The sequence below is a fragment of the Talpa occidentalis genome, unplaced genomic scaffold (genome assembly GCF_014898055.3).
Source record: "Talpa occidentalis isolate TD23 unplaced genomic scaffold, MPIMG_talOcc4v2.1 talOcc4.13, whole genome shotgun sequence".
Lineage (NCBI taxonomy): Eukaryota > Metazoa > Chordata > Mammalia > Eulipotyphla > Talpidae > Talpa > Talpa occidentalis.
This window is the reverse complement of record NW_023601322.1, coordinates 59613216-59641191: the sequence shown is the minus strand read 5'-3', so window position 1 is coordinate 59641191 and position 27976 is coordinate 59613216. Positions and strand designations below refer to the sequence as shown.

The 27976-nt window shown below is 49.0% G+C and overlaps 2 protein-coding genes across 3 annotated transcripts in view; both read left to right on the top strand.

The window, feature by feature from the left end:
* The window catches only part of ABLIM3 (actin binding LIM protein family member 3), a 110071-nt gene extending 107790 nt beyond the window's left edge, over positions 1 to 2281 (top strand). The window contains exon 24 of the mRNA XM_037508983.2: positions 82 to 2281. Coding sequence (XP_037364880.1) covers positions 82 to 195 — 114 coding nt within the window. The 3' untranslated portion in view covers positions 196 to 2281. The remainder of the gene's footprint in view (positions 1 to 81) is intronic.
* A 6320-nt stretch (positions 2282 to 8601) lies between these two features.
* The window catches only part of AFAP1L1 (actin filament associated protein 1 like 1), a 61330-nt gene continuing 41955 nt past the window's right edge, over positions 8602 to 27976 (top strand). For both annotated transcript variants that reach the window (XM_037508980.2, XM_037508982.2), the window contains exon 1: positions 8602 to 8669. In XM_037508980.2, coding sequence (XP_037364877.1) covers positions 8654 to 8669 — 16 coding nt within the window. In that variant the 5' untranslated portion in view covers positions 8602 to 8653. The remainder of the gene's footprint in view (positions 8670 to 27976) is intronic.

Below are 27976 nucleotides of genomic sequence, written 5' to 3'. Positions count from 1 at the left end.
GACCGCTCCTGCCTCCACCTACCCCAGCCCGCACCCCATCCTCAGGCTGTTCCCTCTCTGTCCCCTCCCACTTCCTTCCAGCGCCACCTGTCCCAGGAAGAGTTCTACCAAGTCTTTGGCATGACCATCTCCGAGTTTGACCGGCTGGCCCTCTGGAAGAGGAATGAACTGAAGAAGCAAGCCCGGCTGTTCTAGGCAGAGGCTCTATAAATATATATGCACTTATATAAAGATATATGTAAAATCTCTATACTGAAGCTCGGTATAATCCTCTCTTGTGTAATGGGACTCACTGCCTGCCATGAGACTTGCTTTTCTGTACTGCCAGGCCAGCCCACGTCATCGAGGTATTTTTATGCTCCTTTCTCTCTCTTTTCTAAGTGCTTTGGGGTTCGGGAAAGGATTTGAGGGGACTCCCATTCTTTGACCAGGGAGCCTTTTTATACCGAAACATCTGTCCCAACTTGAGTCCCCCAAGGTCCAACTCTCTTTCCTAAAGGAGGTGCCTGACGAAGTCTCCCTTCTCTCTGTGTCACGATGCTTTTCCCTGGTCTCCAGGGCAGATGGTGACCCCACAGTTGTCACACCTGCTAGCCCCTGAGGAGCCCTCCCAGGGGAGAATCCACAGCCACCTCTGAAGTCACCAGGCACCTTTGAGAGCCCATGAAGGATTTTCTCATCACTTCTCACTAGGGGGTGGGTATTCCCTGGGAGGGTCTCAGCTAGGAGGGTGCCCCCAGATCTCCTCATTTGAACAGGACCCAGAAGTGGGTGGGGCCTGGCCTCTCTGTAGCCCTTTCATCTTCCTTCCCTTGACCCCAACCTCTCCCTGGCCCAAAGCTAAGACTTGTGGTAGGAGAAGAAAAGGCACTTCCTTTCCCTGCACCACTCCAGCTGGCCCCTTTGGACGTGGAGAACCAGAGTGACGGGGCGGGCGCTGAGAAGAGGAGAGGGGACACCTGGTTGAATGCAGCTGCAGGACCCTGAGACCCTCCTCCCCCTCGCCACCCCAGCACCTCCTGACCTTCCCCTTTGGAGGTGCGGCCCCTGGGGGCAGCCTGTATTCTTCAGCCTTACTACAATCTATGTGCCTGACACTCAACACACCACAGGGCTAACGTGGCCACAGCTCCGACCCGACAGCTAGACAGCCACCTCTGACCACACACCTGAAGGTAACCTGGACCACACCCCCAAGAAAGTCCTCAGCCCACCGCTGGTCTCTAGGCTAGCAGGGCGACTGCCAGACCCCCCAGTCCTGGACTCCAGCTGCAAACTTGGCCGGGGCTCATGGGGGAGATTTCCGGAAGAATGGCTGCTCACGAGATTCCAAAATGAAGCATTGACCAGCACCGCTCCTGGTCAGCCTGGATTTCCCCCAGTGACTGCCTTTCTTGCCTCCTTGCCTTCTGGGGCAGGGGTGAAATCTTAACCATCTCCCCTCCCACACCTTCGACCCCGAGTTGGTGATGTCTGGTGGGGTCTGTTTCTTCTTGGCGATACCTTGAGTTGGACTGTTTTGAAGACTGGAGGAAGGATGAAGTAGAATGACAGCTGAGACTCTCAGGGGCTTGTGATGGGACTTGTCCAGAGTGGTACCGACTTCAATTCAACAAAACCTCACTGAGCACCTGCTGATGCTGAGCACCTGCTGTAGACTGAGCACAGGCATGCTGGGATGGTCCACATGCACCAGTCTGGGGGACATAGCTGCAGTGATGGGTCTCATAAGGCAGGACTCAAACATGGTGGTTGTAAGGCAGGAAGTGCTGGGAGTGGGCATGGGAACGTGAGTGACGTGACTGAGAAGGCAGGTGCAGCAGGTGCAGCAGGTGCAGCTCAAGAGAAGCTTTCTCAAAGAGATGGCGTTTGAGCAAAGTTCAGGAAGGATCTTTGTAAACAGGGAGGAGACTGTAGTTGAAAGGATGAAAGGATAAGGGGCCAAGAGGGGGGTGTAATATACTGTCATTTAAAATGTCCGCCCTCTCTGCATCTTTTTTTTTTTTTTTTTTTTTTTTGGCCAAGGTCTTTCAATTTTCCTGACCCTTTAGAATGTCCCCAGCCAGACCAATCACTGACACTGCCTCATTATCACTGGTTGAGAACTTGGTGAAATTGAAGGGCTTTTGTTATTGTTGTTGGATATTTTTGTTTCCCATAAAAGCACATAATTTTAAGCCAGTCCTGTGTCCTTCTGTCATTTCTAGCGTGTGTAGAAGTGCGTGGCTTGGGAAGAGGCTGAATCACACACGTTATTTCGAAATAAAAAGAGTCTGGAAAGAGCACTACCTCGACTTCAGTTTCTCCTTCTATAAAGCAAACACATTTGACGAAGGAGCATTACTCAGACCTGGTCCCACAGAATGCAGGGTCCTGCGAGATTGTAGAGGATGTTCAAACAACAAGTAACGTCCTGTGAGAAAAATACTAGCAACAGTAATACTAGTTCTTGTTATTAGCACAACAATGTGCTTAATCCTCTGCTGAGAACTTTATGCTATCATCTCTTTGAAGCCTCTGTCACAGCCCAGGAGGAAGCCATGTTTTTATCTCTACATCATAGGTGAGGAAATGGCTTTGAAGGGGACACTGAATTGCTGTGGTAGAGACAGGAGCCAGTTCTAGCTTGTCCACTCTTGCCAATCAGGATGCCTCCAGCTGAAGGAAAGAACACCTTCTCAAAAGGGGCTTAAAAATGAGCACACACTTGATCTTGCACAAGCAGAAGTCCAAGGTGCAGGGCTAGTCAATTCAACATCCCTCTAAAGTCCATCTCTCCACGCCACTGGGCTCAGCACATTGGCTTTTGGCCTTGAATGTGTCTCTTCCCCTCAGTTTTACAGGGGGGTCACCCAGTCTGAAATCAGACTTGCAAAACTGGAATTAGAGCACCCGTTCTTAGGGAGGTAAGGACTGATTGATGGGCTCGGGGTACCTACCTGGCTGCAGGGAGATGCGCGTGAGCCGCAGTTAGAGCTATCAGACTACCAGCGCCCCCTGTGGGTCAGTCCCGAATGACAAGAGGGAAGGTGTGTGGACTGCAGCCAGGTGCCTTTCTCTCCCAGACCAGAGACAAGACTAAACAAACAGAAGAAGGTGGAGCCAGGAGTTGAAGAGAAAATAGCAGCAGCTTTGTTTGCCTTCCTGGATCTGGGCTCGCCTTAAAGTCAGCCTTGCCTCTTTAACTCTCAATTACATTTCGAGCCGGTTTGAGTTGTGATTCCGCCACTAGTCCCCAAAGGAATTAATAGGGAATAAATAGGGACACTGGGGTCCGGCGTGTGGGCCTTTGCTCTTTGAGGGAGACGGATGCCAATTTAAATAGTCCAGGGCCCCAAGGAGGTGCTATGGGGCAGGGGACATACTAGAGCAGCCGATAGAACTCACGAGAAGGAGAAGAATTTGCCTCGATTGATTGACCAGAAAGGGCCCGGACCAAGAGCCCTCTTGTTCCCAAAGCTCTTTTGTGAATAAAGTATGTATTGTTATCCAATAACAATTGTGACTCTAACACTAGAGGGTCTTGCCCTCCCGCATGAGGAGATTGTTCCAAATACACCATAGCAAATGCCACCCCTGAGCAGTCTGTGGGTAACAGGAGGTAGAAGTTCAGGGGTCCGTGTCCCTGCAGGGAAGAGGAACCAGCAGAGTGGATCCCAACCGTTTGATTTACATAAAGCTCCCTGCAGAGGGCAGCCTGGCTGTGTGATGTGATCTGAGTAGCCCTTAATATTCTACAAGCATCTTCTGAGAAAACCCATGCGATTACAGTAAGAACTCACACTCTGATCCTGGGGCAGACATGCACTAACCACTTCACACATCTGGTTTCATCTTCGGGGTATGCCTCTCACCTCTGCCATACAGATGAGGAAATGGAGTCTTGAGTAATTTGTTCAAGGTTTCAGAGCTGCGCATGGCAGAGCTTGAACTCAGGAAGTCTCCCCACAAAGCCCTGGCCCCATGATGTCCCTAAATGAGGTGCTGACTGCACTCTGAGGAGGTGACCTCTGAGCCAGGCAATGTACCAAGTGCTAGGGTGCATGGGGCTCCAGCCTTGCAGACACTGTGTGAGGGAGACTTTACAAGCCCTATTCTTAGATGAGGAAACTGAGGTTCAGAGAGTTTGAAGATCATGCCCATGACTACTATCAAATTCAGCTTTCCTTGTCTCAAAGTCCTGTTCTTCCCCCAAAATGTCCCCCCAACTGGACAGAGTGACTTTTGTGGGGGTGGGAAGAGGGTGGTTCAGCTGATATCAAGTTGGGGGCCCCAACCCTACTCCCGATTCTCCTTCTAAAGTCTGTGTGAGATCAGACAAGATTTCTTCCCTTCGCTTGGCCTCAGTTTCCTCATATGACAAGAGAAGGGGCCCGACTGGCAGGTTTCTCTCAGCTCCAACTTTCCTCACTTAACCAACTAAAGGGTGTTCTTTTCCTGAGGAAGAACCGAAAGGGAGGGGCAGGCTTTATGCCACATTTGGGCATAAAACAAACATTCCTTTTCCTCCAAACACGAGCAGCACACTGGACTCTGTTGACGCTGAGCCCTGCAGCCTGCGTGCACGTCAGAGCCCTGATCCCTGGAAGAAGGAGCTAACGGGCCACAGAAGGAGGGGTTTCCATCCATCCATGAAAATCTTTCCCAGCAGCCACCGCTCAGATCTCTATCTGCTTTCCGGGGCCCAGGGTGGCCCAGCAGGCTGGTGGCATTTCCCTAGTTGGAGCTATAATGGCGACATTGTGCTGCGTGGAACAAGAGAGGTTTTCATGCAGCAAACAGCCCTGGGCAGATGCTGGAGGAAGGGGCTCTGGGGCTCAGCCTGCACAAAGGAGCTTGGGGGACCCTGAGCCAGGAGAAGCCCCGTGGACAGCAGGTCCACGGCCACGAGCCGTGTAGGGGGGAAGCAGAGGGATTTCTTGCAGAACACTTCATTGTAATCTCACTTCCCTCTGCAAGTCAATAAGCAAACCACCAGAGGATAAATGGACACCCCCACCCCACCCCAGGAGACAGGCACTGAAGGAAGCCTCCTCCATCCACAGCACTCGTTACCCATCTCTCCATGGTACTCAGTGCCACTCACAAGGTGCCTGGCACTGGAAGAGGTTTTGGGGGTCCAGTGATGAGTAGGACACAGCACCCCCCACATACAATGCTTGCAATCTGGGGCCCAGGGACAGGTGAGGAGAGAGTCGCTATGAAGTTCTCCATTGAAACCCAGCAGAGGAGCTGAGATTCTCACATGGGAGTCAGCTCAAGAACTTGGGTCTGAACCCCCAATCTGTGGTTTTCCTTCCTCTCCCTAGAGCCTCCTGAGATAGCAGTTTGTCTGCTTTGAGAATGTTGGGTTGGGGCTCAGTGAAGAAGACACCCCAAATACCAGAATATGAAGCTGGACTTTATATAGCTCCCACGGTACTGGGAGCAAGGTGGGCTACCACGTTCTTTTTCAGGGGGGTTGACAGGGATTGTGGGATGGCCGCGCTGGGAGCAGACCCAGAGGCAGAGTGACAGGTTAGAAGCTATAGTGTGTTTTTCTAACTAGGACAAAGAACCTTTAGTCTCCAGATTTTTCTTTCCCAGGGCTTCCCAGTTCTACCTGATAGGCTGAGAACGAGACTGGGGAGTATCAGTTGTTTTCACAAGCCTGGGAGGGAGGCCGAGGGAGTTGAAAGCTTTCTTCCTGGAATTGTTCACTGGGACCAAATTTGATATCTTTTAACAGAGCTAGAACTCTCCACAGAATTCTTCAGACAAGCACCAGGCAAACCTAGAAAGTGTGGTATTAAGCAAGCAAGAAAGGAATGATTCTAGACAGACCATAAAGACCCTTCCAGAGAGTCGCACTCTCTCATGGAAGTGGAAAACTGAGAAGAAAGCCAGGCAGCCACACCTCCTTCCCTCCCCCTTCCATGCTTGCCAAGGGGACCCTCCATGCAGCCAAACCAAACCAGTTTGCAGACGCTGGGCCAGTTTCCTCTCTCTGCCTTTGCTCTCTCTGCTTTCTCTGCCTATAATGCTATCATCTCCCCACTGCACGCTCTCAGCACCATCTGCACCATCACTAAGAAATTCTGGTTTCATCCTGATGACCTCCAAGTACACTTAACCTCTCTTCTGGTACTTTTCACATAATCACTTGTAACTACATTGGTTTGTACATATTTAACTCTTCCAAATTGCAGGTGTCGTCAGGCTGGAGATCATTGCTCTTTAACATTAGCTCCTCCTATAGAAAATTGTAGAGTGCAATAAATATTCCTAGGCAAATTGATGAAAGGTGGGGGTAATTTTAATGGTAATTATAGACCTCATAAAAGGAAAAGTGCAGGAAAAAATTGATAGTTCTTGTACAAAACCCACAAAGAGCCTCTGTGTCCATCTCATTCAGCCAGCCTGACAGCAACCAAGCTGTAGGCAACTTAGTCAACAGTGCCACCTAGTGGAAATTATGGGTATTATATAAACCAGAACCACCGCGCGATCATGGCGCTTTGTTTTTGCTGATGTTTAGAATTGTTCACAGACACGCTTCAGTTAATCCAACCATAAATGAATCCACCCATATATATATAAGTTCTCCTTAGTCCTTTTTACTCTTCTGTTCCAATTCTCTAGAGATACCTCCAAAGTCTTGAAAATTCTCTTTAAAATCTCTACAAAAGCCTCTATTTTTGCAATAATTACGTTTTCTGCTTTAAAAAGGTTATTTCAAATGAAAGAGTGTTTTTCAAAGTATTAGTGGGTTATCCTGGGAACTTAACTACAATTTGTAGCCTGATTTTCAAGCGTTTTAGAGTTCAAAAAGTGAACTTTTGGAACTTCATCCACTTGTAAATTGTTGGTTGTCTGCTTTAGAATTTAAAGTGACCTTTGCAAATTGGAAAAGTGGGCAGGAACAAAGAGGAACTTGGAAATAATAATGTCTCACATTTGTATAGCTATTTGTGGTTTATAAAGTGGGTTTGTATCATCCTTTCATTTGCCCTGCCAGTAGCCTGTGAGGTCAGTATGAGGTTTCCACAGACGGCTGTGCAAGCAAGCCCCACAGGCTGAAAGTGACACAGTTGGTAAGGAGAGGAGCAAAAGTTCATCCAACAGTTTTCAGACTCAAATCCCATTCTGTCTCCAGGACACTGAGTTTCCACTGAGTACACACACACACACACACACACACACACACACTAAATAAACTACCCACGCAATTTTGCTAAAGACAGTGTTCATTTCTGCTTACCCTGAAAGCAACGGAGAAATAGCCCCAGTCCAGGAACGAGGAGGGTAGACCCTGGGCCCGTCCCTTACTCTCGCCCTTGCACATGGTGTTCCGGATGCCACCGTGTTCTAAGCAAAGCAGTGGCCTAGACCAAACCGAACACCCTGGCCTGGCCCATCTTGGGGAGGAGAAGAGGGGTGTTTAAGAGGACAATTTGGATCTGGACTTTATCTTAAAATAATGAAAGGGTCTTAAATTCATACACAACATAATGTCTATAAATGGGTTAAATTTATTCAAGGAGGTACACTATTAGGATGGGGGAAAATGAAATCTTCACACAGGTTTAAACCCTGTTCCACTGCTGGCCGGCACTAACCGCAGCGATATTTCCTCAACATCTTACTGTTATGCGGGAGCGCGCACTTACATCACAGTGCGCATTGTTACGCGTGCTGAAAGTGTTCTCCTGTCCACGACTTCATCTCTCCATTTTGGCATTTCTTCCCGTTTTAGTACAAAGGGAACCTCAAAAGCTGGATGTCCAGGGCCTCCCTGGTGCTGCAAGGGTTGAGATGCAACCTATGAAGCTATCCGCAGCCACTGCAGCATGAGTTCGATCCCCAGCCAGGGAGTTACCCACCTGGAGCAGCAGTCCTCTCCTGTCTCGCCCGCTGCTCCCCTCAGCAGCGTATTTCAGTCGACCTACTTGTTCTGTTCCCCACTCTGTCTCTGGTGAATCCTCTCACCCCCGCCCCCCAACCACCTCTGGCCTGTACTCCAGTTCTTGTATGCATAAATAAATAAATCTAAAAAAAAAAAAAAAAAGCTGGAATTCTGTGCACCTTTTAGCAATCCTGTTTCTCCTTTCCTAGGTGGCTTGCTTTCTGAAAATCTGTGTTTATTATCATCATCATCTTACTTTTCTTTCACCCGGTTAGTGACACTGCACGAGCATAGCGCCCTGACTCCAGAAGGTGCTAAGCAAATACCTGACAAATGCAGAAGACAAACCCAAAGCCAGGAAACTGGGGGCAGACGCAGGGAAAGAGGTTTTGATTCCACCCGAGGAAAGCCCCGGCCACTGGGGCCCGGGAGCCGAGGGTGAGCCCTCCGGCACCCGCGAGCGCCAGCCGGCAGAAGCGCCTCGGGGGCCGGGATGGGCGCGCGGGCGCGGGGTCGCCGGGGGTGGGTCCCGGCCAGCGGGAGGGGCGCGGCTGGCAGGGCGTGGCGCGGGCGAGTGCGGGGCCGGGGACACCGGCCGGCGGCCGAGGGGCGCGGCGCGCTCGGGTCTATTCCGGGAGCGCCGCGCAGGGCGGGCGGGGTGGCGGGGCGAGCATCCTGCCGGGGGAGGGACGCGCGGACGGAGTGGAGAGCGCCCGCCGCCGCCTCCCCGCTGGAGCCCGGCGCCCCGCGCCCGGGATCGCTGGCGCCATGGACCGAGGCCGGGGTAAGAGCCGCGGCGCCCGCTGGAGACGGTGGCTGCGCGGGCGGAGAAGGGAGAGCCAGAGCCGGGCCGGCGGGGAGAGGCCCGGAGGGGGCGAGCAGAGGGCGGGGGGCCGTGGAGCCGGAGCGGGAAGGAGTCAGAGGGGCGCGCGGGGGCGCGTGGAAGGCCGGGTGCTGGACGCAGGTGCCTCCGGGGCCTCCCGGGGTCTGTTGGTCTTGCTGGTCTGGGGCGGAGAGGCCCCCTGTGTGGGAAACTGCAGCTTTCACGCGCTTGGACTCAACTTCATGAAAGCTCCACACTGGGCTCCGGCCAGGCGAGCTCCTCCCCTGGCTCCCCTCAAGGAGGGTAAAATAGGGTTGACAGGTTATGCTCCCAGATTCCCACTGACACGGGCTCTGCGAAGCCCCAGGAAATAGAAGTTTGGGGTCTGGGGGCTATTGGGAGGAGGAGGCGCAGGCGTGTGCAGGTCTGTGGTCTGCTTCTGTCCGTGAGGAGCTGTGTGACCTTAGCCCAGTTGTTTTCTCCCCTCTGGACTAGTAACAAAGTCGGACTAATTGCTCTGAGGCCCCTTCCTGCTGGGATATGTTTGCTTTAAGTTTTACACAAGTGGGGGGTGGGGATGCCTGGGGGTTGAGATTTTCTTGGACAAAGAGCCTTCTTGGGGGCCATGCTGGAGTCATGGCTTAGATATCTCAAGGCCACGTGGATGGTCGTGGGTGGCCTACGTGAGGGCAGGGCCAAAGGCTGGGAATCCTAACCCCACTTCCAGCGTCCAGAGGTCACAGGTGGCAATGCACTCTGCCAGGGGGAGTGCTGTGCCAGCATGGAAACGTTATTATTCGTGTTATTAATGGAAATTTCCTCCTCCTGCCTACAATAATCTCAGACTCTTCCTCCACCTGCTTGTTTGCTCAAGGCCCCCAAGGGGGTAAAAAGGCGTGACCAAGGGTGTGGAAACTAGGTGGGCTCTGGAGCATGAGTTAGTGTGTGAGGAGTCTAGGTCACCTGCCCTGCACCCCCAGTACAAGTGGAGCCGGCTGTGGGGGACTTCCAGTCAAGTTGCAGGGCCAACCTCCCGGCCCACCCACCCCCAGCACAGATGCTTGCTGCACCCTCTCCTTTCTGGGTGTCAGGAAGGGCTGGCAGAAAGTGGAGGGGGACCATGTTTCCATGGGGGCTGAGACTGATTTGTGAAGCAGTCCCCACCTGTTAATTGAGTACTGGAAGTTTATACACTGGCCCCGGAATGTTCACACTGGCCCCGAGGAAATCCAGAAAGAGAACAGAGGCACCTCTGTGCCCCTTGTCCTCTGTCCCAGCCTTCCACATTCTGTATCTGAAGCCTCATCACCCCTGCAAGTCGTCAGATACCAGTACTGTACTGATCCCCAGACTGTGTCTTCTTCAGACACACCAAGAGTGACACTATTTCCCTCAGCTTTAAATGCTTAGCTGCCAACTCCTCCCCTCAGAGGCTGCCTGCAGGCGGGCTTCCTGGGAGTGTTAGTCTCAGAATTCTCTGCATCTGCCCCAGGGCAGGCTTTCTAGCTGGTATGCCTTCTCCGTCACAGCTCTTGTCACAATGTGCTGTACTTTATGGATATACATTCCTGCATGGAAGCTTCCAGAGGAATGGGCATGTATGTGTGTGGCGCCTGCTGACACAATACCTGCACACAGTAGGAGTTCACTAAAGACGTTCTACTCGTTATTACACATGACACCTCACGGTGCAGCTCAAGCTGATTAATTGTAGTGACTTGAAAAGCTTTTCCAAAATGCGAGTAGTCTGTGAGCGGCCCACGAGACAAAGTTATCCATCTAGATGGTCAGTTGTTTCCTTTGATGAATGTTTGCAGACATCTTGTGAATCAAAACAGGCATTCACTATGTATGAATTAGAATGCAACACTTGTATGCTTTTTAGAGACTTCAGCGATCATTTCAGAAAACCTTTCTTGTTGTGACCCTGTCCCCAGCTGGGTATGCAGGGTCTTCTGTTGTCAGGCGAGGTTTAAGAAGTGCAGGTCTCATTTCCACCCCAAACCTACCCTGCAGGAAGTGGGATTGTTGTGCCTAGGACACTGGAGAGGAAGCTCGTCTTCGGTTTTAGTAACAATAGCAACTGGAGTCATGGGGCTCCGGCCATGCGCCCAGCACCCTGATCTGCTTTTCCAGGACTTTTCTAGGGACAATCAGTGGGCAAGAGCAGGGGCCAGGAGCAGGCTCTGTTGTTGCCCCCTCCCCCTTATTTGAAAGCAGGCTCGGCAGGCTTATTGGTTGGCTGGGGTTCCCACACACCCAGCAGCTACAACAAACTTATTTTCTCATAGTTCAGGAGACAGAGATCCAAGATTAAGGTGCCATCTAGGTTGTTCCTAGTGAGGCCTCTATCTGGTTTCCGGTGAGGGCTAGCAGTTGGCCACCTTCTAGCTGTGACCTCAGGAAACCTCTTCTCTCTGTGTGTGTCTTCCTTTTCTTAGCAGGACATCAGTGCTATCAGGTTAGGGCCCTACCCTTATGACTCCACTTAACCCTAATGATGTCCCGAAAAGCTCCAGACTCCAAATGCAGTCACAGTGGGGGTTAGGGCTTCAAAATATGGATTGGAGACCATACAGCACAGTTAGGTTGCTGATAGTAATTTAGACAGTCACCTCCAGAGAGCTGAATTTGAACAAAAGTCTTGATCTTAAGCTACATCTGACCATCTCTGTGGACCAGGTGACCTGCCCAAGGCCTAAAATAGTGCTTAGATACTGAATTTTCCTGCAGCAGGCCTGGATGTTTCCATGGAATGGTCAGATCTTCAGTGGCAATTGTAGCATAAAAACTCAGCATCAGGGCCTCCCTGGTGGCCTAGGGGTTAAGTCTCAGAGCTATCATCGCCACAGCCTGAGTTCAATCCCCAGCCAGGTTGCTGACCCACATGGTGCTGCAGACCTCTCCCTTCTCACCCGCTGCTCCCCTCAGCAGTGTATTTCAGTAGATCTGCCTGTTCTGCTCCCCACTCTGTCTCTGGTGAATCCTCTCACCCCCTGCACCTCTAACCTACACCTCAGTTCTTCTATGCACAAATAAATAAATAAATAAATAAATAAATAAATAAATAAATAAATCTTTTTTAAAAAATTCAGCATCAAAGTCTGGAGCATGGAAACAAAGCTGGGAAGTAGGATTTCTCTTCTAAAAGAAGCTGTGTCTTCCTATGAATAAAACAGGACTCATATGCTGCAGTAACTGACATAGAAACCACTTACACTATAAGGAGATTCCTTCCAGTGGGATTTCTAGATCCATGAATATCATACAAAGAGAATCAGCCTTGGCGAAAGTGTTACACCTTCACTGCAGGCTGGTGACTAGAGACACCACTTTCTACAGGTCAAGTTCATTAACTCTCTATTCTTATATGAGGATAAAAATTGGATGCTGAAAATACCTATTTCTTGGGGTTGTAAAAATTAAATCATGAAAAATACTAGCACATGGAACCTGCTCACTAAATCCAGGCTTTTATAATAATTATACTCTCTTTTATCAGATTCAGCATAATAACTTTGCTTTATAGAACATCACTGGTTCTTCCACAAGCTGGTCTGCTTTTGGTGACAATTTCTGAGTCCTTATTCTTTTAAATACTGGCTAGACAGCTTTGCATATATCTCAAAGATAGGGACCACCCATTACTTTCCTTCCTGGCGCTTGTCCCTGGAAAATCTATCATGGACCTTCGATAACTGGAACACTTCTGAGTGATGGATAAAATGCTGGTACATTTTGTCCATATACCCATTTTCTCTCATTTATCTGTGCCTCCGGCATTGATTCATGGAATTCATAACATGGAATGGTTGTGTCTTCACAATTTTACTTTTGTGAATTTGCTTTCTTTTTTTTTTTTTTTTTTAAGATTTATTTATGCATTTACACAAGAACCGGGGGACAGGCCAGATGCGCGGGAGGGTGAGAGGATTCACCAGATACAGAGCGGGGAACAGAACAGGCAGACTGACGAAGTACACTGCTGAGAGGAGCAGCGGGTGAGACAGGAGAGGTCTGCGGGCCATGTGGGACCCTCGCCGGCCGGCCGGGATCAAAGCGGTGCTGCAGAGGCTGCGGAGAGCTTCACAGCACGGCGCTCAACCTCCTGTGCCACCAGGGGAGGCCCGAACTTTGCTTTCTTAAGCCATCTTCTCTGTAAAGTCTTTGGTCTAACTTTTCTCTGGTTTTTTAAATATGCTTTCTGCATGCCCAAGGTGATGTCTGCCATACCAGGCTCATGCGAGGTGACTAATGTCTCCAGGGTCCCTTTCCTTTCCCCTTCACAATTGCTTCTTTTTCAAGAACTGGTTGAATTCAACCCAAGTTGAGAATTTCTTTTGCCGTATTCTCTATTCTGGGGGGGAGACGATTTTTTTGGCTAGTGGAAAACTCAAGAGATCAATTCCTTTCATTATGTGAATTTTTTAGGGCTCAAGAGATGGCAGAAGAACCCTTTTCTGTGTCTTTCCTCTTTGAGGTCCATATTAGAACCACCTCTTCTCTATCTGCAGCTTCCACTACCCAGCAGCCCATAGCTGTCCCTGCGTCAATCTGTCCCCGTCTTCCGTCCCCAAGACTGTGAATTCTCATGCAGACATACTTCTTCCTGACATCCAAATTCATTCCACATTACTTCTACCAATTATTACCCTTCTGAAAGGAACACTCATTTATATTCATCTTTCCACCCAAACGTATCCCATGAGGTCATCTTTGTCATCCTAAAGATGCAGTAGAGCTGAGTGACTTAGAGAACAGGCAAACTTGGATTTCAGTTTTGACTGTGACTTTCTAGTTGAGTGATCTTTTATGAATTGGATAAACAGCTTAATTCTTAATTTCCAGGCCTCCCTGGTGGCCTAAGGCTCAACACTATTACCGCAATGGCCTGAGTTTGATCCCTGACACTGAGCTGACCCACATGGTGCAGCAGACCTCTCCTGTTTCACCCGCTGCTCCCCTCAGCAGTGTATTTCAGTAGATCTGCCTGTTCTGCTCCCCACTCTGTCTCTGGTAAATCCTCTCACCACCACCCTCGCACCTCTGGCCTGCACTCCAGTTCTTCCACACAATAAATAAATACCAACTTAATTTATCTGAACTCCATCTAGAGTGTCATGGGGTATATGAGTAGGCTAGCACTTAGGAAGCATTCAATGGATGATAGACTTACGTTTATCAGATAGTCAGATATAATGCCTTGGATGTCAGTCCCAATCAGCAGTGGGTGTAATAGGCCTATGGGGCGTGGAATTTGACCTTATTCTCTCCCCCCTTGAAGTCTTCAATTGGTCACCAGGCACTACATCATTTCCTGTCTTGCTCAGCCTCCATGGCTTTTGGCTTCTCCATTTTCTTCAAATATCAGTTTCAACCCTCCTCCCCCTTTTCATATGGGTGAGCGCTCTGCCAATTAAGTCCCTCCTTCCTCACCCTCTGCCAGGAGCCTATCATTACTCCATTCTGATCTCTGGTTTGGAGAAACAATCTTGGTTTTGGATACCATCCGCTTCTCATACCCTTCTTACTCTTATGAAAAAACTTGCAGCTGAACAAAATGGAGCATACACATGCTCACCCAGTCATATGTATGAGCACATACTCACATGCATGGACACATATACTCGTTCACACAGGTGCACACTCATACTCACGCTCACTTACACGCCTTTATACATACACCCACAGACCTGTATGCACTAACTTACCTGCCCACATCTATACACACTCATGCACGCCACCACCCACATGCATGCACACACACACACACACACACACAAATACATACCTGCACACTGACATCTCCATACACATACATTCTCTCTCTCTCTCTCTCTCTCTCTCTCTCTCTCTCACACACACACACACACACACACACACACCACAGCCCCTCAGCACTCACCTCCTTTCTTTCCTGGCCAGACAAACAGATAGTCAGCACACGTGGCCTCCCGTCCCTGCACACACGTTTCCTCCACTCCCTGCATTCTCGCTGCCACTCACACCTTCCGCAAAGAGTCCCCTCCGAAGGGTTCCGGGTGCTTCTGTTTTGTCTAATCTCTTGCTTCTTCCATGTCCTGTCTCCTGGGCTTCTCTGTAGCTTTTTGAACCTCTACTCCTTTCCAAATGTGTTCTCCTATTTGCAGAGATGGCAGAAGTACAGAATGTTTTGGAATCAAAAACTTCTGTGGTAGATAATCACGCTTCATCCTTCCAAGAAGCCTTTTCTGCCCCTTCTCTGACCCCCCAATCCCTCTGTTACAGGTGCTCACAGCCTCTGGGCTTCTCCTGTCCCAAAGCCAGTTACCCAGTTAAGTCTCGTCCCTCCATCTGTAAAGCAGGAGGAAAGATGCCCAGAATTGGAAGACGACGTGTGGTGGCATTAGCCCAGCACCCTGCCTGGCCCACGGTGTGCTGACTAATTCTGCCCCTCATCCCCCTCTGCTCAATTGTCTTTTTCTCCTTTGTCGGTCCCCTCCCCTCTCTCCCCTCATCTGCCCACCCACTCTCTCTGCCCTTGCTCCTGTAGAGAACCCTCTGTGAGGATGGCGCTCCAGTGTCCACCTTCAGCCATGAGTTGGGCTCCCATCTACGGTACATTCCCATTCCAAGGTCATCCCAGCCTCCAGTGACCCAACTTTGAACTCATCTTATTCACCACCAAATCAGATGAGCCTTCCTATTTCCCTCTTTCTGTTAACAACATAACCACGTGAGGAGCCACTGAAGGAAATGGCTCTTCTGTGAACAAGACTATATTTGAAAAGCGCACCTGGGATCAGCCTTGTCCTGTAGAAGGGGCCCCAACACAGCTCCCCAGGAAAGGCTGGCTCAGGATAAGCAGGAGCTGCCCAGGGACATGGCAAAGTAGAGATTTAGTGGGCACCAATCAGGGCAGCCTCGGAACACAGCTCTGGGGCCTCAGTCTCATAAATATACAGCTATACTACGTGTACGTGTTAAGAACTGTCATGCGATATTCAAATGGCTTCCATCGGTGGGGCTCCCTGGTGGCCTAGAGGTTAAGTCTCAGCACTGTCACCACTAAGGCCTGAGTTCAATCCCTAGCCAGGAAGCTACTCACATGGCGCAGCAGACCTCTCCTGTCTCACCCGCTGCTCCCTTCAGCAGTGTATTTCAGTAGATCTGCCTGTTGTGCTTTCCACTCTGTGTCTAATGAATCCTCTCAAACCACCCCCCGCCCCCGCCCACACACACACCTTTGGCCTACAACCCAGTTCTTATATGCATAAATAAATAAAATAAATCTTAAAAAAAAAAAGTTTTCCATTAGTATGACCCTTTTGCAAGCTATAAAGAACAAGCCTTTTAGAAACATACACTTCATGTCTATTACTTAAATATACATTATATCATTATATCAAGGGATTTATGAGTGAGCTATGCTTGAGGAAGGAATTTGGGAAGAAGAGGACCTAATGAATTAAAAATTTTAGATATAAATCTACATTTTTGTATAAGTCTGTACAGATACATTTATAAAAATATATTTTTATTTTATTTTTTTAAATGAGGTATCCTTTATTATTTTTTATTTTGTAAAGACTTATTTATTTGTTTGTTTGTTTGTTTGTTTATTTATTTATACAAGCACTGGGTATAGTCAGAAGCACAGGAGGGTGAGAGAATTCACCAGAGCCAGAGCGGGGAACAGAACAGGCAGACTGATGAAGTACATTGCTGAGGGGAGCAGCAGGCACGGCAGGAGAGATTTGCGCGCCATGTGGGACCCTCGCCGGAGGCCGGGGATCAAACCGGTGCTGCAGAGGCTGTGGGCAGCTTCGCAGCCCAGCGCTCAACCGCTGCGCCACCAGGGGAGGCCCAGAAATATATTTTTAATATATACCTGATCATGCTTAAGCCTTTCAGTGGCTTCTTATTGGTCTTAAGATATAAACTACAGGTCCTCCCCTGGTGGCACAGAGTTGAGTGCCGCACTGTGAAGCTGTCCACAGCCTCTGCAGCGTGGGTTCAATCCCGGCTGGCCAGCGAGGGTCCCATATGGTGCAGCAGACCTCTCCTGTCTCACCCGCTGCTCCCCTCAGCAGTGTATTTCGTCAGTCTGCCTGTTCTGTTCCCTGCTCTGTCTCTGGTGAATCCTCTCACCCTCCTGCACATCTGGCCTGTTCCCCGGTTCTTGTATGAATAAATAAAATAAATCTTAAAAAAAAAAAAAGATATAAACTACAATTCTTGCCAGCCTCAAGGCCTTGCCCCACTTACTTTGGGTTCCCATCTGCCTCTTGCTCTGGGTAATCCTTACACTGGTCCTTGACCCTTCACCTGGTTAACTTCTGCTCATCCTTAGCAACCTTCTCAGACATGGCTTCCTCAAGACTGTTTACCCAACCCTCTGTGGTGCCCCTGGCACCCTGGCCTCACCGTGACGTAGCCATTGTCACACTTAGAGATAACTATGGGGTTGCCCCAGCTGTTAGCACGAGCCCTGGGAGGGCAGGGCCCTTCTGACCTAGTTCACTGCCCTTCGCCTGGCACCTAGTAGGTGTTTGAAAAATGCCTGTTGAGATGATGAATGAAATGAAAAAAACCACAAAAGTCACTGAATACAGGTCAGACACGGTCACTCCAGCTCCAGCATTCTCCATACCAATGATCCTTAATTTAGCAACAGGAATGTGTCTTCATCATTATCCTTTCCTTGACTTTGTCCTTTAGACCATGAGACCCCAAATTCTGTTGATGGTTATTGAAATCTGTGTGTGTGGGATGACTTCCCCTGTGTCCTGCCACTGCCTAGAGGGGCGTTGTTGATGTCCTCGCCTCCACAGGCCCCTTCTCCGAGGCCTGCCCTGTGTTTGTCTGAGCAGTGGGCTGCTCAGAACTCACTGGACTCAGACCCGCCTCCTTCAGACTGAGTCCTGAAGAACTGGGTCTGGGTGAGGTGTGGGAACGTGTGCTCTGCACAGTTCCAAGGCATCCAACGCAGCCGCTGTTCTAATGCTCTGCTGGCATCACGCCCTTGACTCTGCCCAAACACCTCCTGGGATTGCCTGTTGCTTCCCCAGCACTGCCTTTCATGCTTTTCAGAGCAGCCTTCCGAAAGCCAAAGATGTCTCATTGTATCTTTAAAGAACCCAGCAGGTTTTCTATTATAGTCAGTAATAGATCTGAACACCCTCCTTCCTCCCCTGAGACAACTTTAGTGCACTGGCTCTCAGCAGAAGCACTGTTTATCCCGGGTTCTCCCACCCTGCCCGCTCTGCACCGTGGACGCCCAGGGTATGTGAGCTCTAGCCTGAGAAGACGAACCTCCAACAAATGTCCAGCACCGTGCCCGAGTGGAAATGGACTTGGACATGGAAGCAGAGATCCCACATCCTAGCCTGACTCAGCCACTCGCTTCTGTGATAGGAGAAATAGAGATTTAGAAGGTCTTTAGCTTTTTTAAAAAAGATTTTATTTGTTTATTTTTGCATAGGAGAGCTAGGGTATAAGCTAGATGTGTGGGGGGTGATGGAATTCACCAGGGACAGAGTGAGGAACACAACAGGCAGATTTACTGAGATACACTGCTGAGGGGAGCAGCAGGCAAGACAGGAGAGGTCTGCTGTGCCATGTGGGTCAGCTCCCTGGCCAGGGATCGAACTTAGGCAGTGGCAGTGATAGTGCTGAGACTTAACCCCTAATCTTCAGCTTTCAGAAGCATGTTCATCTGCACCTCTTGTGACCATTTCAGCTTAGTGTCAGGTGTTGAGTATCATCAGGTGCTTCATGCAGGCACCCTCTGGTGATAGACACATTGTCACTCCGTGCTAGCTCACTGGGGGTTCCCTGTGGCCAGAATGGAACCTGTGTATGAAGAGGCATCATCAGTCAGAGACCTGACTACTGAAATCATTTCTCTGGTGACCATCCCGGCCTGACTTTCTATTCTGTGGCTTCCCTCAGCTCTGGCAAGCGCCCCATGAAGTGCTCAACTGAGACATTCTCCCCATTGAACAGATGCGTACACTGAGGCTCAGTAAGGTGACTCTGCTCTTACTTCTCCCTGAAAGATCCTGTTCAGCATCAACTGTCTCTTCAACTGCCATGTCCCCCCTACACCTCCCTTTGGACTTTGGGTTCCCACCACCAATCTCCATCTTGGCTTTTAGACGATTTTCTTGCACTAATTTAAATGCCTCCTCTAGGTATTTACAAGTCTTGTGGTCTGAGACTGGCCTTTCATCTCAACTCCAGTGTCTTACACATAACAGATGTTTAATCCTAGTAACCAGCCGAGCCTCCATGCAACAGGCAGCTTGACTCTCAATGGTCATGAAGCCGATGGAGTTTAACCCTCACGTGTGCAAAATATGCCATTCATTTTACTGGCGGAGAAATGCCATCCAAAAATGTTGCCTAGAGCTATAAGTTCAGAGTGTCTTATAGTGCGTAGCTTTTATATTCTAAAATTGCAGATTGGACATGTATATGAATGACAAATATGTAAGTGTGATTTTGGATTAAAAGTTTTGTAGTTTGTGGCAAGTCGTGCTCTGTGCAGGCTAATATGTACAGTCCCTGTAAAGGACTCTTCATGATTCAGGTCAGCATGTGATGCACAGACTATTCGAAGTGTTTGATAAATGTTTCTTTTCCTTGAGCACCACCATCTCACTCACCAAGGAAATTAAGTGGCAAAGGTTTATCATGACTTGCCTCTCTTGCATTTTACTTTTATTTATTTTTTTTTCAGCGCATAATTGAGAGCTTGTTTTTTGTGTGGGTGTAGATATATCTCTATATATGCTTCTTTAATTATCCCCATTTTACAGATAAAGAAACTGAGGCTTAGAAAGTTCGATTAAGATATTTAACACAGCTCTGCCCACCTCCAAACCTCAGTTCTTTACTGAATGTTGGAGGATCGTCCCCAAGTCATTTGTCTGAAGAACTGGCTAGATAGCTACAGGGATGCAAGGAGGGTGCTGAGAAGTCGGGGAGGGAATGGGAATTCGAGCAGTTCCAGGGGAATGGTATGACCAGGCAGCTGGCAGATTTTATTTCTTACCCTTCACACTCCCCTGCGGTGGCCCTTACCAGTTCTGATCTTCAGAATTCATCCCCTGGGTTTAACAAAGAGGCTGCCTGGGAGGGTTCAGAAGGTTTGTCCTCCATCTAAAATTCCATGCGGGGAATCCCAGCCATGCCCCGTGGGGGTGGAGGTGCAGAGCTGGCCAGGCAGGCGTGAGTCTCCTGGTCCAGCTGTCAGGCTCATCTGGGGCAGAATGTGGCACCACATTGCAGTCATTCCAGCTCTAGAGGATTTACCGACAGCAGGTCCCATGGCGGGGCAAGCTCCAGGGCTTTTTATAGCCCTCTAAGAACCTAGAGGAAAACTGATCTCCTGACAGAGAGAAAGGGGCATGTGTCTTTTCTGGGCACCGCTCCCTAGAATGTGGAGCCCCAGATACCTGTAGTTCAAACTGAGCTAAGAGTTATGACTGAGCAAGCAGCTGTGGGGGGATGGGAGCACGCTTGCTGTCCTGGAGCCAGGAGCCAGCCACGCCCTGTTCCTTAAACCCCCTCCTTGGGCAGGGCAGTTTCTCCACCTGCCAGGTGAAGTAAGACAGTGCAAGGATCAGCACCCCTCGGCCCTGGGCCAAATCTGGCTCACCACCTGTTTTTATAAATGAGATGGTGTAAATAACGTCTTATTGGCCCACAGCCACCTCCTTTGTACCCATTGTCTGTGGCTGCGTCCTCGTTACAGGATAGTTGCGACAGAGGCCGACTGACATGCAAAGCCTGATGTGTGTACTCGCTGCTCCTTTCCAGAAGTTTGCCAGCCCCTGCAAGAGATGGTAGAGTTTGGGAGAGAGGATTCTCAGGGTGTGTCCAGACGGAGGAATGAAGCGCTGCCCGTAGGGAATAACCGAGAATATTTATTCAAGAGCGGTGTTGAAAGGACCCCAGAATGCCATTTATCAGTGTTTTTTCAAACCACTTTCAGTCCCAGAATCCTTTTACAAACAAATCTTAAGCAATCGCTGTTATGGGTGAAGTGGGGTTGAGAACACCGAGTACAGCACACTCCAGCCCTCCTGCTCCAAGGCAGCCCCTACGGAAACCATGCAGACCCCACCGGCTCCATCAGAAGAGCATTTGAAAACCACCTATCTAAACCCTAAGCCCCTCATTTTACAACTGGGGAAACTGAGGATCAGGTTCAGGATCAGGCCTCGTGTGCCCGAGGCCATACGACGGGCTTCCAGTTGGCTTCCATGAAAGCACTAATTCGGGCCAGAGAGTGGGCAGGGTTCAGGGCTTAGCTCCGCTGGACAGAAAGCCTGTCCATTGGCTTTGGGGGTCTCAGGGATCTGTCAATGTGTGGATGTCCCTGATGTGCCCTGGCTACCCCAGCCGCTCACAGGGGTTTCCAGCCAAGACTTGGCCAGGACACATTATTGACACCTACCCATACTTTATGATGGGAAGTCTCTTTTCTGAGCTTCCAAAGAAGAAAACAAAAACTGAATTGGAGCATATTTTTAAAAATTTTTTTTCATTGATGCTGAGACATTTTTTAAATATCAAAACTTACCTAATAGCTGATATACTAATGTCTTTCCTTTTCTCCATTTTTTCAAAAAGCTGTTATTTAGTAGATAAAACATCTTTAAATAGAGCATCTTAGAATGGGGAAATTATGATAATTTATACCAAAGCTTTCTTTTGAAGATGAATCAGATTTATTCATTTCTAGAATCAATATTTATTCTTCCTGCCCATTCTTGTTGGAGGGTTTGCTGAGCACAGATCCAGCTGATATGAAACCAATAGGGATTTTTTTAGCTGCACTTGAACCAAGAAGAAAAGTGAACCAGGAGTATGCTGGGAAGCTGGAGAGACTGTGTTTCCTCACCTCCCGCCAGCAACAGGGTGCAGCTCTGGAGAACAACAGAGGGGAAGCTCAGGGTCCCTGCACCCCAAATCTTCTAGTGAGGCTGAGACAGTGAAACTTGGTCACCAATGCCAGTGACATTAGGTAATATCTGGTCAGTGTCACCAAGGACCAGAGGGCTCTGGGGACACTGCTAGAGCCAGCAGCTCAGAAACACTGGGGGGACAGCATTAGGGGTGGAGAAAATGGGTACGGAAGGAAGGCACAGAGTAGAGTACACTCAGGGAGAAGCAGGGGGCCTGCAACAGCTTTGGGATCAGGAAGCGTTAAGTGGCACCTCCACACCCCGCTCAAGAGAAGGATCTTGTCCTGTGCTTCCTAACCGGGTGAGTGTGCAGCCCAAAGGCCGTTGTAGCTTGTGATTTGTAGCTAATAATAGAGGCAGCATGATATGAAGGCACAAGCGCTGCCGACGGTGTCAGATAGTCTGGTTTGAATTCCAGTTCTGCCCCTTCCACCGAATCCCCTGAGTTTTCGACTAGAAGCAGAGACGATGAGCTCCTGCCACTTCCAAGGGGTCACTGGATTTGTGCAAGACCACTCAGCACTGGGAAGCACTCGGTTTTTAAAAAGTCAATGCTTAAAATACTGGCTTGTAAGTGATGGCCTTTCTTAGTGAATTTGAGAGGACTCCAGATTCTCACCTACCTGCCCCGGGAAGGGATGGAATTCCAGAGGAACTGGGAAGAAACTTGGGCAATGAATGGAGCATGTTTCACCATCCATGTCACAAAGGAAGCTGGTATCTGGGCCCTGGGGAGCTTTACCAAGTGGTGAGCAGGAGGGGATTATGCTAAGCGATGCCATCTGGGGACCTTAGGAAAGCCAGCAGGGTCAGATGGGATTTGAAGGGAGAGCTTGGGAGCAAGTGACCAGCTGGGAGCTGCAGGTGGGTGCCAGGACTGTAAGATGCACTCGTCTTCATGTTTAAGAACAGGGAGACATAACACTGCAAACTCCGTCCATTTGCAAGCACATTTCATTGTATAAAATTGTTGAATTCGTGGATGAGCAGAGGACACATTGGTCTGGGAGTCTGCAAGACTCCAGGCTTGTATTCCTTCAACCCTTGACCATCATTTTATTTTTTTTTTAAGATTTATTTATTTATGCATACAAGAGCTGGAGTGCAGGCCAGAGATGTGGGGGGTGAGAGGATTCACCAGAGACAGAGTGGGGAGCAGAACAGGCAGTTCTACTGAAATACACTGCTGAGGGGAGCAGCGGGCAAGACAGGAGAGGTCTGCTACACCATGTGGGTAGCTCCCTGGCTGGGGATCAAACTCGTGCTGCAGTGGCTGCGGATAGTTTCATAGTGCTGCACCTTAATCTTTTGCACTACCAGCAAGGCCCCAACCATCATTTTCTTGATCCCCATGACCAGCCCTGGAGACAGGAAGCAGCCAGGGGTTTCCCACAACCTGCTCTCCAGACTGAGCTTCCTGTGGGCTGGATTCCTGGGTGCCTGACCCAGAACTAAGTGCAGGGTGAGCATTGGGAGGATTTTGTAGGAGAGGGGGAGGGAAAGAGAGGGAGAGTAGAGACTTCCTACCTGGGCATCAGTCAAGGTCACCATTCTGAGCCTAACTTTGAGCCTCCCACCTGGAAATAGTCTAATTCCTGGGGAATGTTTGACTCCCCTGTGACCGCTAACAATAGCAACAACCGAGAGGTCTTAGCCAACCTCTACAGAGGATTCGTATGTGCCAGGCATTATTCTTCATGCTCTGTGTATATTATCTTCCTTTCTGCTCACAGTCTCCTGGGTGAGTGCTCTCATGATCTGTTTCACAGATGAGAAAACAGGTCACAGCACCTGCCTGGGGCCTCCAGGCCATGGAGGGCAAATCCCAGGCTTTATGCTGAGTGGTCCTCGCTCCAGGTGCCCACTGATGACTCCCCACTGTACTGTCACCCCCACCTTCCTGCCAAGGAGCCATCCCACCAAGTCCAACCTGCCTTGGAAGAGACACCTGCCTCTCTTCTTACTCTCTCCTTACATCTTTCAGACATCTTCTGGATTTCTGGAAAGTTCTTCCACACAGTGAATTGAATATTGTAGTCTTGGAGCTGTCACCACTGGTCCAGCTGTGCCCTCTAGAGCCCCCAGCATCCCAGGAATACAGGCCTCTTCACCCTCCCTCTCCTCAACCCCCACGAGTCCTTCTGGAAACAGTTGTCACAGGCAGGATGACAGCTCCTCCCTAGTCTGTGGGCCTTCCTCAGGTTTCCAGGTAGTTAGTTAATTCCTCCCCAGTACACCTTACTGTGGCAGGCCCTGAGCAGGTTATAAATCAGGAATCATGTGGCCTCATGGCATCACAGTTTAGTGAAAAGCACATTGAACAAGTCCTCTACTCTGGAGGATATAACAGGGTGACTTCACCTTTCCAGGAAGGCGGGACTGGCTTCCTGGAGGAAGTGGCATCTAAACCAACTATACAGGATGAGTGGGCACTGTCTGGGGAGTGGGAGAGATTTCCAATAGCAGTAAGTCAACTTGGCATCAGGAACTGCTCTGAGAACTCCATGTAATATCAACTGGATCCTCAAGACAACTCTAAGGAATATGTATTATTTGCTCCATTCTACAGACACAAAGAAGTTAAGTAACTTGCCCATGGTCAGACAGCTAGTAGTGGGTAGCAATTGCAGAGGGAAAAGCTTTGAAAAGGAAACACTGGTGTGGGATCTAAGATACTGAAAATAGGTAAAAAATAGTTTCAAGTGATTTTTAGAACTTCCATTGACTAGAAATAAAATAAATACATGTTTATGTGCAGCCTGAGGTTTGTACTGATCATTTTCTGGTCCCTTCAGTACATGGAGGTTTCTAGAGGCTGGCTGTCGACCTAATCCTTTCCCCTTCTGAATAAGGATGCTGTTCACTCTCATCCCTGAATCCGAGGCAGTTTCTGATATTTGATTGTGGGGAAGGAGAGCTGGTGGCATGTATTCTGTTCATCAAATTTACCAATTTACAAAACATCAGTTTAGAGTGCTCTCACTTTTCACAGACTTTGGACTGGAGATAAGAAGAAGGTAGGTCCTTAGCTCCCCACTTTAATGTTGAGGAAAATGAGGCTCAGAGACATGAAACCACTTGCCCAAGGTCACACAGTCAGTACATGCGGAGCTGGGACTGAGCCTCGGGTGTCTGACTCTTGTTCCTGGTTTTCTCTTCTCCATCCAAAACACGGTGTACCATGGGCGGCCAGAAAGATTTGAAATTAACAGCAAGACTCACATCCTCTCTGGGCCTGATTCTTGACTGTAAAATGGGAACAAAATGAGCTCCTACTTAGGCTTGCTGTGGAGATTAAATGAGGTAATAGACACAGAGTATTGGGCACAGAAAATAGTCCCACAATGGAATATCATAGAATACAATCAGTGAATACAGTGACAGATAACAATATGGATAATTCCTGGAAGTGCAATTTTAAAATAAAGCTCACAAAAGATAACCTATAGCATTATACACTTCCAATAAAATTAAAAACAATTTTTCAGATTATTTTCATGGCCTCCTCTAGCTGCAGTGACACTACACCTGAGGAGAGAAGTCGGCAGTTAAAATGGGGAGCAGCAAGAGATATAAATACTTGACGTGTTAATCACATAGTTAGATAACGTGATAAAGAAAAGAAACAGGAGTCTAGGAGCAGACTGTAGGATGCAGGATGCTGCTCAAGAGCAAGATCCTGGCCTTTTTATTGAGGGTGGGTCAAACTGAATACTGGATTTCGGGCTTTAGGGAGGGTGAGTCTGCTGATATACTTCTGACCCCCACCCATGGCTCCAATCTTATTAACAAGGCATTCCATTGATCAGTCCCTGAGGTGCAGAGCACAGCAGTCAAGCGCCCTCCAGGCATTCCCAGATCATACCTCAGTATTTACATCTCTTGCCCCAGGGCAATCAAGCATCCTGCCCTTGTCTAACTTGAAAGGAGCATTGTATGGACATCACACCCAGTTAGATGTAAGGTGCTGCCCAATCCTGGCTTCTGCTGTGAGTGGTAGATTTATTTGAGCTTGTCACATTAGCAAAAATAACTGACTATGTAGATAAATAACTAAATCCAAATGGAGTATGCATAGACCAAAGATGAGAGAGTCTCATGAGGCAGCAACTAAGATTAACTCAATTGTTACCTCCCTCAGGTCCTATGTATAAAAAGAAATAAAATTATTAGGCATAGTACCTAGCCTTCAGGAAACAATTGATAAATGGTCACTGTCATTCTTGGATATTTTTATTATCATCAGCGGCATTATCTTTCTGCTAAGAGCCCAATATGCCCCAGCCTGTTGAGCTAAAAATCAAGCTTCACAGAAGCAAAAATCTCAGTTCCATCTAGGGCTCATGCCAGACCCCCCTCCTGTGAGTGGACCCCAGAGAGGAATGGTCACGGGGGGCTCACTACTGGTTCCAGCAAGCTTTGGCAGTAGGGACCCTTCCACTTTCCATGCTGCAGGTGTGAGAATTGGGTCAGGCTTAAATCATGGGCTCCTAGTGGTGTACCTTAAGACCAATGACTATGCCTGTCCTGAGCCTCAAGTGGTTCATATGTAAGACAAAGGGTGAAAACAGTACCTACCTCACGGGGTCATTAGAAGGATTAAGTGAGTAATCCATGCAAAATGCCTAGCACCACATCTGGAACATCACTTAAGAACTCAAAAACACTACCTGCTTTTATCATTGATGTCCCAGACCACTCCCAGCACCACTTGTGTTTCCCCAAGCCTTTGGTGAAGGAGATGGTGCAGGTGACCAGAAAGGAAACAGCTGCCATCTTGGGAGGAGGAGGGGAATCTGTGTGTCACAGTTTTCCACTTCCTCCTGGAACCATTTCCTTTGTGAGCTAAACAAGGAGGAATCTGCAGACAAAGAAACAATTCTGGGAGAGCCCAGTCCCATAGCCAGAAGTCATTTCCTCGGAAGTCCGTGGCTTGCCCCACCCCCTCATGTGAGGCAGAGAGCCTGCCTGGTCTACAAGTGGCGTATTGCTATTGCTCTGCTGGCAGCCCAGGGCTGAGAAACCAGGTGCCCAGAGAAAGGGCTCTCCTGGGCAGAGCTGCTGCTAGAAAGGTAATTTAGGACGCAGGGCTTCCCTGAGCCTGCCCTAACCTAACCCTGTCCACCACCCAGCAACAACCCGCCACCTGCTTCTGCTCTGACCCATGCCCTCCCTTGAACTCTTGCCCCCCTTCTCCCTGTAGTAAGAGTGGATCAGAGAAGTCGCCATTCCTGATAGTGACCCTGCTGCTCCCTAAGTCTCCCCAGCCACCTCCACTGCCCCTGTAAACCTCCTCGTGAGTATTTGAACGCCTTCTTACATGAGAGGAAAGTGATGCTCAATAGAGTTTAATGACTACCCCGAATTCCACTCTAGTAAGCGGAAAGAGTTAGAGCCAAACCTGAAAATCCCAATTCCCCCTCCCCCCATCGTCGACCCTTCTTTATCCCCTTCCTCAAGATTCTGTGTTTCTGCTGTCCCTTGGACTCAGACTTTGCTATTCTCTTCAGCTTGAAGGATGTTCAATTTCCTGTGCTAACTGCAATTAACACACACAAAAGCCTTCCAAGGTGACCTGGTGAGCCCTGCCCTCCCTCGCATGGGGCTATATTTAACTGCTGGGAAGCAGTCAGCACGAAGACTTGACTTTGCTGCTGGGGTTTCTTTGCTGCTTCTTGTCCATCCTTTTCCAGCCAGCATGAACCTCGGTCTTCCCTCTACAATCTGGGACAACAGGAAGAGTTTGTTTTAGCAACCAACAATGCTTGTCCCCCCAGTGTTGCCCCATCCCACATTCTGCCCAGTGTTTGGCCTTCATTTGGACTCAGAGAGAAGTGCTTATAAATTCAAAGGAAGGAAGGAAGATGTCCCCAAGGTTCCCAATGGGTAGATTTGCAGCAACTTCAAGACACAAGTAGCAGGGTAAAGAGATTTCTACACCCACCAAGTAAAGTTGCTTCTATTGACTGGTTGCTGGTACGTTGCTAGTGTGTTGCTGTGGCCGTAGCATTAACCCACAGACAGAGCAGCCTCCTGAAGGAGCAGTGGGGAGGCATCACTGGGTAGCTCCCTGTGTTCTTCCCATTCCGTAATCCTCAATCCTTACACTGTAGAGTGGGGCCAACCCACTGTGTAAGGAGTAGATAATATAAATACCACATGTAAACTCTCTTAAGTCAGGGAATGACATATGACAGTAATGGAAGAGCAATGTAAATAGCTAACATTTATTGAGCACTTACAGGTCCTCCTAGCACATTCTCATGTATTAGGCCTATTCCTGCTGATGAAGTAGATATTCTTGTGGGTCAC